This window comes from Globicephala melas, chromosome 16, assembly GCF_963455315.2.
Source record: "Globicephala melas chromosome 16, mGloMel1.2, whole genome shotgun sequence".
Taxonomy (NCBI): domain Eukaryota; kingdom Metazoa; phylum Chordata; class Mammalia; order Artiodactyla; family Delphinidae; genus Globicephala; species Globicephala melas.
In genome coordinates, this window is record NC_083329.1 from 26,726,860 (window position 1) to 26,742,443 (window position 15,584).

General features: G+C 36.5%; 1 protein-coding gene across 9 annotated transcripts in view; it reads right to left on the reverse strand.

The window, feature by feature from the left end:
• BTRC (beta-transducin repeat containing E3 ubiquitin protein ligase) overlaps positions 1-15,584 on the reverse strand; it is a 187,801-nt gene that overhangs the window by 88,045 nt on the left and 84,172 nt on the right. For 5 of the 9 annotated variants that reach the window (XM_030865386.2, XM_030865382.2, XM_030865379.2 and 2 more), the window contains one exon: positions 1,558-1,635. The exons of the other annotated variants lie outside the window; for them this stretch is intronic. In XM_030865386.2, coding sequence (XP_030721246.1) covers positions 1,558-1,635 — 78 coding nt within the window. The remainder of the gene's footprint in view (positions 1-1,557; positions 1,636-15,584) is intronic. 9 annotated transcript variants of the gene reach the window in all.

The window sequence follows — 15,584 nt, forward strand, 5'->3', positions numbered from 1 at the left end:
TCTTGCAAGTATAAAATGATTCAATAATGTATGCATTTATTTTTTAAATGAATCAGATTAGTCCCATGTGTGACCTGCTGGTCCATCTGTATGTGCTGGACTTAATAGGCACGATTCTCTCTCTTGCTTCGGTTTGAAGTATGAGAGAAATAAATTTAGTTTAATTTTCAACAGATCAGCCTATCCATTTTCCAAATGGACCATCTGGATCAGCCTATTAAAATTAATTTATAACTTTGCAGAGTGAAAATTCGTTTGTTAGCTTAAATAAAGTTGCCAAAACTTTTTGTCATGTCATTGTTTTCTGACAGTTGTTTCTGTATAGTGGGACAGAGTGTTTCCACCTCCAAATTTATCTTAATTCAATTTTGTCCTATATATTTAGATTTATAGATCAGGTGTTTATCTCCAAATAGTTAAAGCTCTAACTGAACAATATCAATCCCTGATCTTTTGGCTATTTAACAAAGCTTCCTGAACTGATTCAATTCTACTTACCACACAATTATTTTTATAAAAGAAATTTTGCCCATCCAAAAATGTTTTAACATATAGTAAATAAAAAAGTAAATAAAAAATGAGTGTCACAATTTCAACTACTTTTCCCCTAAATTAACACTGTCTACAACCTACAGAGTTAGAAGGCAGAAGTAGAAATGCTTTGGCAACACTGAGATCTGGGTTTCAAATCACTGACTTGCTAAATAAACAAGTCACTGAATCTCTCTCAGCCTCCATTTTCTTCATCTATAAAATGGAAATCATACCTAGCAACTTTACGGGGTTATTGTGAGAGTGAAGTAAAATAAGTATCAGGTTCATGGTAGGTGCTCAACAAATATTTAATCTATTCTCCTTTTTCTTAGAATAATGCCATAAATGCAAGTAAAATAATTTTTACTACTGCTGGCAATACTGTAAGAACTTGTTTTTGTTGCCAGTGAGGGATGGAAGATGTTAGAGGTTGCTACAGGCAGTGAGAAGAGCCAATATTTTGACCAAATGTTTTTGAACATTTTAATTTTTAAAAACAGAGCACCATGGAATTGAACTTTCAAAGAAAAAGTTTGAGGAGTGGGGGCACCGTGGTGAGTAAAAATTATTTTAAAGTTGTCATTAATAACGGCCTTTACTTCTAGAAAAAGCAAACAAATATTGCTTAGACTAAGAGGAGCTAACTTCATCATAGGTAGATCCCTTTTGATTATTATTTTTTTTTAGTGTATGAAAAATTTTAATAGAAAAGTAAGGTTTAAAGAGAACTATTCTACTACCTGCACTTAAGATGCACTTCAGGTTATTTTTCCTAAACAAGAAACTTTTTCTTTGATTTTGTTTTCACTACACATAAACAATTGACTGCCCTGTACTTGTATACCTAGGATATTTTTTAAATGATTGGGAAAACAATGTAACTGACTGAAATTGATGGCTAGAGCCAGACCAACTTCAGAGTACTCTTAATTTAAGCTCCAGTACTTAACGAATGGCAAATTGAGGGTTTCCTGTCTTTTATTTTGTTGTTGGTAGCTTTTTAAGTAAGACTGAATTTCATACCTGTCTAAGTGAATTCTTCTCTGGTATTATCTTCCTAGGGGGTTCGCCATTATTACAGTCTTCTCTCTCTGAGGAATTCTGTGAAAGAAAGTAAGCTTTAATTCAGTTCTCATTATCTTCAATCTTATTCTGTGGGAGTAAACTGAATTACATTTTTAATTCTGTAAGCTAGAATACCGTGTATATTTATGCATTTGTTCATTTGAAGATTTATATACATACAGACATACACTTATGTAAAGGAAAACATATGCCCATGTATATAAATAAATATATGTAGGGATCTAGGTGGAAAAGTATTTCATCTATATTTAAGCACTGCCTAGCAGATCATGTTCATTATAAGTCCAGTTTATTGTTCTTTGGCACTGGACACAAGAAAGCTCCAGTCTATACTTAGCTGATAACAACTTAAACCAGGATTATTGCCTTCTCTTTTAAATAATTAGTTTTAAACCATACTAAATGTTTGGTCCAAGTTCTTATGTCTGGATCCTAAAAACAATTAGTTATTTCTCTTCCTCTTTTCTCTGATTTGATTTTCTTTTCTTTATTAAAAAGAGCATAGTGCTTAGTTAGCTCAAAGCAATAAAATTTATCAGTAGTTTAAGATTAGAGTCCACTCTTGCCATTATCACTTCAAATAGCAGCTAGAAGGCCCTAAAACATCAGTGAGATTTTTAAATACTTAAAAAGAGGGAAATAAACAATTCAACTGCAAGCGAGTTCAGAGTTCTAAATATCAACAGAGTAAAAGCCAACCCACAAAATGGGAAAAAATTTTGCAAATCATTTACTGATAAAGGATTAACATCCAGAACATAGAGAGAAGTTGTAAAAACTCAGCAGCAAAAAAACAGAACCTGATTAAAAAATGGGCAAAGGACTTGAATAGACATTTATCCAAGAAGATATACAAATGACCACCAAGCACATGAAAGGATGGTCAACATCACTAATCATTTCAGAAATGAACAGCAGAACTACAAGGTACTTCACATTCATTAGGTAGGCTACTATCAAAAACAAAAAACAGAAAATAACAGGCATTGATGAGGATGCTGAGAAATTGTAACCCTTGTGCACCTTTGGCGGGAATGTAAAATGGTACATCAGCTATGGGAAACAGTATGATTCCTCAAAGAATTAAAAAAGGAATTACTATATGATCCAACAATTCCAATTCTGGGTACATACTCAAAAAAACTGAAAGCAGAGTTTCAAAGAGATTTTTTTTTCTTTTTGCGATACGCGGGCCTCTCACTGTTGTGGCCTCTCCCGTTGCGGAGCACAGGCTCCGGACGCGCAGGCTCAGCGGCCATGGCTCACAGGCCTAGCCATTCCGCGGCATGTGGGATCTTCCCGGACCAGGGCACAAACCCGCGTCCCCTGCATCGGCAGGCGGACTCTCAACCTCTGTGCCACCAGGGAAGCCCTCAAAGAGATATTTTTATGTCTGTGTTCATAGCAGCATTATCCACAACAGCGAAAACGTGTAAGCAACCCAAGTGTACACTGAGGGATGAATGGATAGGTAAAATGTGGTATATACATACAATGGAATAATCTTCAGCCTTAAAAAGGAAGGATATTCTGACACAAACCACGACATGGATGAACCTTGAAGACATTATGCTAAGTGAAATAAGCCAGTCACAAAAAGATAAATGCATTATGATTCCACTTATATAAGACACTTAGAGTGGTCAAAATCATAGAGACAGAAAGTAGAATGTTGGTTACCAGGGGCTGGGAAAAGGGAGGAATGGGGAGTTATTGTTTAATGGGTAGAGTGTTGCAGTTTTACGAGATGAAAAGAGTTATGGAGATGGATGGGGGTGATGGTTGCACAACATTATGAATGTATTTAATACCACTGAACTATACAATTTAAAATGTTCAAGGTGATAAATTTTATGTTATGTGTATTTTATCACATTAAAAAATAATTTTAAAAAATCTGGTAACACATGTAAATCACTCTCCACAAGATAAAATACAGAAAATCCAAGTACACATTATTTGGGCTCTATTTTCCACAATTACATGTGTAATGTTAACATTTTAGAATTTGCAGCTGATTTACTCATTACATTACATATATTCATCACATTCTAACTGAGGAGTTACTTTTAGATCCAGAAATTATATCCAACATATGAGTTTATCTGAAAAACTTCATCCAAGTATGAAATCATTATTAGAATATAGGATCATAACAGTGTTTTAAATTTAGGTATTATGAATTTTTTGCTTTGTATCAAATATTATATTTTGAAAGATATTAAAGGATAAATAGCATACATATAGTATCAAAAGGCCCTCTGTGGCTAACATCTGTGTGCCTTGTGTGTCACCTTGACAGGCCAGTACATTAAGGTCCTTTTGGGCAGAAATTTTTTATGAGGTTTAACTTGATAATTTTACATTTGTAATGATCACTTTAAAGGTCAATTTTAGGGACAAAGAAGAAAAAATGCTATGTTACAAGCAAGGGACAGAGGCTCAATAACTTTAGAATTCTGCTTTTACTCTCTGTTTTGGGGAAAAAAGGAACGTAGACTATCTACAAAAAAATGAAGGAGAGATATAGTTGAGTTAATGACTATAAAGCATCCCAGGGAATTCCCTGGCGGTCCAGTGGTTGGGACGCCATGCTTTCACTGCTGAGGGCCCAGGTTCCATCCCCGGTAGGGGAATTAGGAAGCCATGTGGTGTGGCCAAAAAAATTTAAAAATAAAAATAAACTAAAGTAAAATAAAATAAAGCATTCCAGATAAGGAAACTAGCAATATACGCCATTATAAGAGAATCAAAGGAAGGGAAAGGTCAACATTAAACCCATAAAATCAATTGTATATTTAACTTTTCTTAAAAAAAAAAAAGTACAGATCAAATGTTTTAAATGCTAAAATTAAATGTCTTATATAATAAAAACTTAAGCCAATATTCAATTTTAACTGTATCCAATTAAGCCAGTATTCAATTTTAAACTTATAATTTGCAAGTAACTATTTCCCAGACCATGAAGTTCTACACCCTCCTTTAAATAAAATACCATTTCAGATCACCTAAACCTGTTTAATTAAATGTAAGGTCCTATATTTCAAAATTAATTGTTTTTTGAAAATGTCATTATAATAAAGTTGGAAGCCTAATTACTTTTTGGTGGAAGTTTTTTATACTGAACACATTATAAATCACATTTTTACTCTACAGGTGCTTCGGATGGAACAAAATTGACGGCAAACTCTCTATACTAAATTACATAGTGAAAAACAGTGATCTGAACCTAAGAGGATGAGTAGTGGCTATCTAGCCCACATCAATAATTTTTTTCCTTCTGACCCTCTATTTTATCTGATTTAGATAGTAAACTATTGAGTGGGTATTATAAGAATGTCTAAGGTATTAAAAGATGAAGGGAGCTAAAGGATAATTACTACCTGAGAGCAGAACATAGAGCTGTAGAGGAGCTCCTTTCCCTTCTCCACCCCATCAGGGCAAAGGATATATATATTATATATTGTGTTTTTTTTTTTTTTTAAAGTAACTCAACATTAACAAAAAGGAAAAAGAGAAAAACATTGTTATAACTAGTTCTTTTTTGACAGATTAACCCAGCATTTTTTACTTTTTTCCCAACTTCTTTCTACTCATTTTTTACTTTTACTGGACCATCCACCATGAGAAACAAATCAATACAAAAAATTCAACCCTCTTGCATAAAATAGGAGCAGGGACATTAAACAGTCATGATATCAGGAGCAAGGAGTAAGGTACCCTACTAATAGTGAAGAGGAGAGCCAGAAAGCCAGTGAATAAGAAAGTAATAGCTCTACAGTCGAGGGTGGCCGGGAATGATGAAATAGCTGTGTATACCTAACAGTCACCTCAACTGGCTCTCAAAGCCTGTGATCTCCAACATCACCCAGGAGAGCTCAGTAGCACAGATATTCCTTGTATCTTTTAACTATGATGCATCCCAATAAGCAATGTTCACAACTGTCCTGGGTCATCAAGCTACATTATGTCCAGTAAGTTCTATTTAAGGGTAACTAAAAGATGCAAGTAAGACTTATCACACAAATTAGTGGGTGACAAATAACAGGAGAGTTACATAATCTCAAAATATTTCTCCACTTAATAATTACAAAAGAAAAGAACAGTAGCCTCACAGTGGAGAGATCTGGTAGATACCACCTTAACCTTATGTGTCTCTTGATATGATATACTGAGGTCATTGATATTATTACTTCTGAGGTCATCCTGCTCAATACACATAACCTCAATCTGATCATGAGAAAACAACAGACTAGCCCAAATTGACGGGCATCCTATAAAATTACTAGTCTGTACTTTAAAAAATGTCAAGGTCATAAGGAACTGCTTTCAGATTAAAGAAAACTAAAGAGATGTAACTGAATGCAGTTTGTGATCTGAGGTTACTGGGGGGGAGGGGCTGAAACAAAATTGATGGTAAACTCCTCTGCACTGAATTATACAGTGAAAAATAAGTGAGTTGAGCCTAACAGGATGAGTAATAACTATCTAGCCTATATCCACAATTTTTTTCCTCCCTACCCTTTAACTGTTCTTGATGGGTAATTATTAAGTGGATATTACTGAGTGGGTATTATGACATAAGGTTTGTATAAAGGACATTATTGGAAAATATGAAACAAGTCTATGGATGAACTAATAACACTGTATCAATGTTAATTTCCTGATTGTTTCCCCGCTTTTAAAATTTACATATGGAAAAATTTATTATTTTTTGTTGTATAGTTCTGAGTTTTGACAAAAGCATAAAGCTGTGTTAACCACCACAATCAAGATGTAAAGCAGTCCCATCACCTCCCAAACCCCCCTTTCCCCAGTGATCACTGATTTATTGTGTCTCAATAATTTTGTCTTTTCTAAAATGTCATAAAATGAATCATATAGTATGTAATTTTTTGAGTCTTTTTTCACCTAACATAATACATTCATTTGTGAGATTCATTTGTTCATTGTGTTCTTGCATATATCAGCAGTTCTTTCCTTTTCATTGGCAAGTAGTATCACTGTATGGATGTACCAAAGTTTGTTTAGACATTCAACTTCCTGATTTTGACAATTTGTACTGTCATTTTTTTTTTAATTGAAGCAGTTGATTTACAATGTTTCAGGTGTACAGCAAAGCGATTCAGTGATACATTTATATCTACTCTTTTTTCAGATTCTTTTCTATTATAGGTTATTACAAGATATTCAATATAATTCCCTGTGCTATACAGTAGGTCCTTACTGTTTATCTATTTTATATAAAGTAGTAGTGTTAATCCCAAATTCCAAAGTTATCCCCCCCAGCACCCCCCCACACCTTTCTGCTTTGGTAACCATAAGTTTCTTTTCTATGTCTGTGAGTCTATTTCTGTTCTGTAAATAAGTTCATTTGTATCATTTGTACTGTGGTTACTTAAAAGAACTGTCCTTGGTTTCAGAAAACATACAACAGAAACATTTAGAGGTAAAAGGACATATGTCTGTAACTAACTTTCAAAGAACTCAGAAAATATAAGTAAATGGATGTTAGTATATATATGTGTGTATGTATAGAGATAAAGCAAACACGGTAACATGTTAACATATGGAGAATCTGTGTGAAGAGTATAAAGGGATTCCCTGGTGGTCCAGTGGTTAAGAATCTGCCTTCCAATGCAGGGGACATGGGTTCAATCCCTGGTCAAGGAACTAAGATCCCACATGCTGCAGGGCAACTAAGCCCATGCGCTCCAGAGCCCTCATGCTACAACTAGAGAGCCTGTGTGCTACAACTACTGAGCCCATACGCCACAACTAGAGAGAAGCCCGCACGCGTCAACAAAGAGCCCACATGCCACAACTAAGACCCGATGCAGCCAAATAAATAAATATTTTTGCAAAAAAAAAAGTATAAGGGGATTTTTGTACTGTTCTTTCAACTTTTCTGTAAATCTGTCAAAATAAAAATTAACCAAACAGATGAAACCTAGAAGAAAATATGTTAAGAAATGGAAAAACAGAAGTTAGATAAATGAAAAATAACTTGAGGGAAAAAATTCCTTCAATAAAAATAAAAGTTATATTCTACCTCTTAACCCTGAGCCAACTAGAAAAACCTGACTGCCCAGAACAACTCATTCACAACACTCAGATGGAACATTTCATTATAGTAAATCATTTGCAGAATGTGTCTGTAAGTCCTGCAGTTAACAACAGTGTATAAATATTAGCATTACATGAAAATATTTCTGTAAAAGATACTATATAACTTGTTACCTTTTATATTAACTTGAATGTTTATCTCTTAACTCAGCATTCACTAGGTTAGAACTTTAAAGGGCAGAATAAAAGCCTCACTGACAACTTTGAATTTAACTTCAAACTGGAAGCATTAGAGTTATAACATCTGCAGACATGCAGATATGGTAACAGAAATTTGGGTAAGAAAAAGTCAAAGTGAAATACCGCTAAAGCCCATGCATTAGATCTCAGGGATGTATTTTGCCTAAAATGTTTCCGGAAGTAACCTGGGGGTGAATAAAAAAAAAGGAATCACATTTTTTTTAAAAAAACTTAAACTGTCTCAAAATCAACACATTCAAATTTATTTTTTGTTGTTGTGGGTTTTTTTTTTTTTTTTGGCCGCACCCCATGGCATGCAGAACTTCCCAGACCAGGGATCAAACCTGCACCCCCTGGACCACTGGAACACTTAACCACTGGACCACCAGGGAAGTCCAACATATCCAAATTTAAAGCACTCTTTACCATTCCCACCCATTCTAGGCTAGCTCTTTCCTTCTCAACTTTTCTTTCTATCCCAGACCTAAATCCTCAGAGTCAATTTTTTAAAATTAATGAATTTATTTATTTTTGGCTGAGTTGGGTCTTCGTTGCTGCAGTCTGTCTCTAGTTGCGGCGAGTGGCTTCTCATTGCAGTGGTTTCTCTTGTTGCGGAACACAGGTTCTAGGTGCACAGGCTTCAGTAGTTGTGGCATGTGGGCTCAGTAGTTGTGGCTCGTGGGCTCCAGAGCACAGGCTCGGTAGTAGTGTGGCACACGGGCTTAGTTGCTCCGCTGCACGTGGGATCTTCCCGGACCAGGGCTCGAACCCATGTCCCCTGCACTGGCAGGCAGATTCTTAACCACTGTGCCACCAGGGAAGCCCAGATTAATCTTTCTTAATCACCACTACTGCCGTGGTGGTCTTTTTTCCTCAAAAATTTTTAGTGGCTCTTTGTTTCTATGAAATTAAATATGAAGTTCTAGGCCTGGTTTTCAAGACCTTCCAGAATTTCTGCTACATTATATCAAGTTACTTCCCTCAATGTACATTTTTCTGCCCTAGTTAAGCAAGTCTCTTCACAGTCTTATAAACATGTGATTTGGTCTTGAAATTTCCATGCTAGAAGGGTCCTTAATGCTAGTCTAGAATTATAAACCAATTATTTAATCGATTTGAGTCCTACCCATTCTTAAAATGTTTCAACTGTCTTCTCTAAGAAACCATACAACTACTCCACCTTATTTTACTGGAAATGCCCTAACATTTTTATTTGGTCCACACAATTTGGCACTTAAATAGATGAATGTTTTGCATGTTACTCTCAACTACCCAATAAGACTGTAAGCTTATTGGGCAGTCTTTGTGGCTCCCTCTACCTCCCAACACATTACATAATATACAGATAATAAGGGCTTAATAAATAATTGGAACCTTACACCCACACCATCCAGCTAGCTTTAAAAATGGTTTTCATGGGGCTTCCCTGGTGGCGCAGTGGTTAAGAATCTGCCTGCCAGGGCTTCCCTGGTGGCGCAGTGGTTGAGAGTCCGCCTGCCGATACAGGGGACACAGGTTCGTGCCCCGGTCCGGGAAGATCCCACATGCCGTGGAGTGGCTGGGCCCGTGAGCCATGGCCACTGAGCCTGCGCGTCCGGAGCCTGTGCTCCACGACGGGAGAGGCCACAACAGTGAGAGGCCTGCGTACCGCACACATACACACAGAATCTGCCTGCCAATGCAGGGGACAAGGGTTCGAGCCCTGGTCCAGGAAGATCCCACATGCTGCAGAGCAATTAAGCCCGTGTGCCATAACTACTGAGCCTGTGCTCTAGAGCCCGCGAGCCACAACTACTGAGCCCACGTGCCACAACTACTGAAGCCCACGTGCCTAGAACCCATGCTCTGCAACAAGAGAAGTCACCGCAATGAGAAGCCCACACACCGCAACGAAGAACCAAAGCAGCCAAAAATAAATAAAATAAATAAATTAAAAAAAAAAAAGGTTTTCATAGCAGAGAAACTTCAGTGATAGCCCAACTACAGTCCTATCATCCCACCACTTTACTTATTCATTTATTTATTTATTTGGCCATGCCACGTGGGCACGTGGGATCCTGGTTCCCTGACCAGGGATCAAACCTGTGCCCCCTGCATTGAGAGCGTGGAGTCCTAACCACTGGACCACCAGGGAAGTTCCCATCCCAAAACTTTAATGCCAGTATAATTTACAGGAGGAGTTTGCCAGCTCCTGCTCTAAATAAAGTTTCTACAAATAATGTTTTATTGAAAGTTAGCCACCCTTGTTCATTATCTTGTCTGTGGCTGCTTTCACACTACAATGGCAGAGGTGAGTAGTCAGGACAGTGGTCCTATGGCCCACAAAACCTCAAATGTTTATTATCTGGTCCTTTACAAATAAAGTTTGCCAACCCTTCATTAACAAGGAAATGTTCTTCTGTTGATAAGCAAAGCACTCCTAACTTTTCAGATGTTTATGGCGGGAGCAATATTCTCCACAACCTAGTAAGTGGCTTATTTACTGTTTTCAGTTATCTATTCGAACACACAACTCCTGGTGACATGGATAATTAAGAGTTGATTATATAATCAAATAAAAAACTAAACTAATTTACACAGTGACGAAAAGTCAAGCCACTCATAATGACTTATAATAATCTTTGAGTAAGCATCTTGCTCAAGGTTGGATGGTGCAACAGAGCCTGAGCCTGTTTGAATAGACATCTGTTAAAAATAAAATTACCAGCTCTAAAACTAGAAGTAACATTTTCCACCTATGCCACATTCTTCACTGGGAGAATTCAATGGTCTCTGTAACAGGAAAATTGTATCATTTTAGCAAAGCAGGTAAATCGTGGTGAATTAAAATTATGATTTTGAATTACTTGTTCATCATCATGTAAAATGACAACCCATGTGAAGAGAAAAATCTTGAGACCAATTTCCATAGCTAGTTGCAAACATCATAACATGGGCTTGACCTGTAAATTACTAATTGGATTAATATTTTTCCCATTACCTTATTACATGATTTGGAGCTAATTATATCCTCAAAATATGTATGATTTGTAATTTTCAAAAACAAGACCAGGGCTTCCCTTGTGGCACAATGGTTGAGAGTCCGCCTGCCGTTGCAGGGGACACGGGTTCATGCCCCGGTCCGGGAAGATCCCACATGCTGCAGAGCGGCTGGGCCCGTGAGCCATGGCCGCTGAGCCTGCGCGTCCAGAGCCTGTGCTCCACAACGGGAGAGGCCACAACAGTGAGAGGCCCGCGTACCGCAAAAAAACAAACAAGTCCAATTATTCTTCTACAAGGTTAAAAGATGATTTAGCTACATAAATAAAAATCATTCAAACTCTTCAATGAAAATGACAAAACACTGTGTGTGGCAGGGGGGTAGTGTATGCGTTGTGTGTTTAAGCAAATTTTAATTAATTCTTCTAGGATACAATGGAGAAAACTTAGGTCATTTAAGTTCAGAAGCTGACTGAAGAATCCTATTCAAGTACCAGTTTTATTTTAGGGAGGGCCTCAAGTGTCCTCATAAGATAATATTCTCTAGCATGTTTTCATGCAGATTGCTTCTCCAGCACGTTTTATCATTTGACATATTCTATTAAACCACAGCCACATCAAAGCCTCCCTATACTGCTCACCTTCAACAAGATCCACTAGTTAAACCTTTCAAGAAGTGATATTTTCTAGTAATAACACTAATTCAAGCACAGTGCTAGGAACTGGAGAGAATGGAAAGCACTCTCTGGGACAACCAAACACAGAACTTCATTAGTACTGCCTTACTCCCTTATGACAAAAGTCCAAAAAACGCCAAGTAGGTTTTTCCCTCTGCTACACTGTCCAACACTAATTACAAAACACAGATGCAGCCTTTCTCAAGATGCAAAGGGATTGTGTATATTTGCAAAGAACAACTATTTTTTATGCTTGCAAATTCTTAATCCTGTTTGGAGCTGTCAGTGGGGGTTAATGGAAGCCTTGGATAGGAGAATTCCAATCTGGTTGGCAGATGGATAGGTTGGTTATAGCTGCATAACTATGTCTTGCCTGCAGGCACAATTCAAAACACTGTTAAAGCAATATAAAGTCTCTGTCAAGCTGAACCATTTGGATCAGTGGCAAGGAGAAATAATAATAAAAAGAAGTTGATTTCTGGGCCTTGTACATTTATGCTAGTATGCAGAAGCTGATTAATTGTCATAGTGTGCTGGTCTTCTATACCTCAGATTTCTACTTCTGGAGTAGATTTTGCATGCTAATATAATCATTCTCCCTCTTGAGACATTAGCAAATAATCAAATGAAAAACAGGATCATAATTTACTGAGATTCGAGCAATTCTCTATGCAAATTTGACTTGTTATTGCTGCTGCCTCGTTAATCTGAATGCCTTTGACAAACTCCTTTGATTTATGAACTTGTGACAACTCCAATGTGTATATATTTTGCTAGATTGACATTATCATTAAGAGTGGGTGGACTGAGCTCACATGAATGGCTGATTTTATTCGCTGGTGTCTGCTGCTCAACAGCTGAGCATCTCCTCCTCACAAAGCCCCTGAGCGTCAGGCTCTTTCCATCTTCCCATCCATTCATCATCTCGATGTTAATTGGCCCAGGCTTTAAGCAAATTTTCAACACGATTTAAAGGCACGATGACACTGATTACTGACCCTCTGCCATACGGTGCCTATTGATTAACCTGACAGAGATGATGAGCTTGAGGGAAACTAGGTGTGTGGGGACCTCAAGAGGAAAAATATATTGTCTATGCAGGCAAACACTTGTCATTACCCCACAAGCCAGAATTTGCACAGCAGACATTCTTAAAACACACTACTGCTTTAACACCTATAGCTAATGCAAAAAGTGCTTTCTGTATTCAGATATTACAGATATGTCATGTCAAAGTGCATGATACATTCAGTATTTAGAAGAACTCCCCAGATAGATGGCTGCCTTTCAACCAATTATGCTTGTGTTGGCTGATGTATGTATTTTAGGTTAAATGCAAGGAAAGTGCTGGGTGGCCTAGCAATGCTGTATTACATCAGAAAAGAATCAGAACAGGAAAACAAACCTAAAAATAGGTAGAGGAAGGAAGAAAGGAAGGAGTAAAATTGCTGCCATTCCACCACTACTACAATAAGCTGCCATTCTATCACTATTACAATAAGAGGTACTCTTAAAAAGGAAGAGAACCACCTGATTTTACAAATTTTATTTTCTATTCTTTAGATACTGCTACCTGATTCCAACGTCAAACTATTTCTGGCATAGAAATTACCAATAACTGAATATTTTAAAATAAAACTAAATAATACTTAAGTCTAACAAACATTCCCCTTAGATTCTTGCTTGCCAGTTTCCAACAACTTCTGCACAAACTGCTGTACTTAGGGAAATTGTGCAGAATATTTGAAGTTAAGCTTCATGAGAAAACTAAATGCTTCATTATTTGAGAAAAAATATTAAAGTTCATAATGAATAGTTACTGAGCACACACATTAATAACAAACAAAAATATGTTTTAAGATGTGCAAATTTACAAAAGCAAAGTCATGCAGCACACTATCAGGGATCAGACAAAAACCATCTTTAGATAGAGAAGGTTCTTATTTAAAACAAAGCTAACAAAATATGTTCCCTCTGGCCACACACATCACCTTGTTTACTTACGAGTCCTGGGGGGACTGCCAATATACAATTTTAAACACGGAGATTTTGGAGCAGCTCTAACAGTTCTTTCAAAGCTAAAATAATAGAAAACTGAACAACAGCCCGGCTGTAGTCCTATTACAGTGACATGGGCTGTTAATGTAAGAGATCAAATGTTTTTCAAGTCAAACAGCATTGGTTCCTGTTATACTGGAACATGCAGCTTACTCCCTAAAAGCCTGCCTCCTGCTCTTTTAAGATAAACAAGCTCAACTAAGCACTGAGATACTCTGATAAGAAGGATGGAAGAGTCGAACAGCACCAGGGAGTGACAAGGCAATGACATGAAGGAGCAGAGCTGCTTTTGTTAACTTTCAAGTTATAGAATGTATCATAATACAGCATTTTAATATTTCACTATTAAAAACATAGCTAGCATAGGAGGAGAGATTTCTATCAATAAATATGCGGAACAGGAAAAAAAACTAAAATAGTGCTCTGTTTTGTGAACAGGAGAGGTATTATTACACAGCTGTCTGAACACATTCAGCTTTGTGACTTCTTAATCAAAGGTTTGAACATTAACTTAGCAATGACTATAAGTACTATATAAAAGAGCTTGTAATTATGTTAAGATGCTCCACATCAGAAGTGAGTCCAATTTAATTCTAAAGGTTTTTTTGACTCTTAAGGCCTGATTTAAAAACAAACAGAAAAACTTCATACCTTTTTTTTTTCCTTTTATTCTGCTTAACAACCCAACGCAGTCACCAAACTACATCTATTTATAACAATGTGGCTTAATATTTTTTAAATCCCAGTAGGCTTGCAAAGAGGGCATTTATATACTACTGCGGGTTGTTTGTTTTTTCTTGACAGAACCAAGATGACTATCATTCATTCAGAAAAAAATGTGTTTCATACGTATGCTTTCACTGTTTAAAATACAATGAAAATGCACAGAGTAGCTAAACAAGCACAGTAAAATGAATAAAGGTTCACCAGGAGGATTTGGGATAGAAAGACATACATAATAAAAAAAACCAATCTCACTTATCACAGTGAACAAAAGTATAAATAGTTTAATTTACTTCTCTTACCTTTAAATCTACATGAATCTAAAATAATTTTTTTTCCTTTTCAAGATAGAACCTTTATGCTTACATGTTTAGGACAGACCCTTTCATGCCACAATTTTCTTTGCTGCCATATTTACACAATATTTCATCCAGTGATCCTATGCATATAGTTCTATGTGAATTAAGAGGCAAACATTTGCTTCTACTAATAAGGACATCTGGTTATTTTTGTAACTCAGAGACATCTGCTTTCAGTAGATCTTTTTGATTTCTCAAAATGGGGTTGAGAACTATAGAACCCTTAGGAGGTATGCCAAAATCCGTTCTCTCTGCAGAATAGTTATTTCTGTCATTCCTGTTCCTGAATTTTTTCTGCTAAATGACTTTCATCACACCTTGGATATCTTCCCTGCTTTAGTGCTCCCATTTTATTACAATTCAACAATATTGAGGAAGAAATTTAGGGCTCCTTTACAGTTGATAAACTTATCCCCAAATCTATCCATTTGGAATGAAAATAAAACCATCTCAAGTAAATAAGTAAATTTGTGGAAATCGGATTGGGTTAGGTTAAGATTTGTATTTCGGTGTATATTTCTATTATGCACTATCCCTTATTTAATCACTCTCCTTCTTCCTTATTATTATTAAGAAATTATTCTTCTGTGGGCTTATTATCCTGTGGACATTTCCACTAATTATACGAAGTCTTAATGAATTTTCAGGTCTTTAAAATTACAAATACCATCTCCACTCATTTACTTATATAGATTTTTGGTTTCCAAGGGTGAATAACACAGTCCAACACAGGTCTTGAAGGGTATGCCTTAAAGAATAGCAACTTACCGATAAGAAATCAAACATCACACTTTGCTTTATGGTCCTTGCTTTCCTCTTAAAGTGCCAACTAGACAAATTATACTCCTTATTCAGGATACTT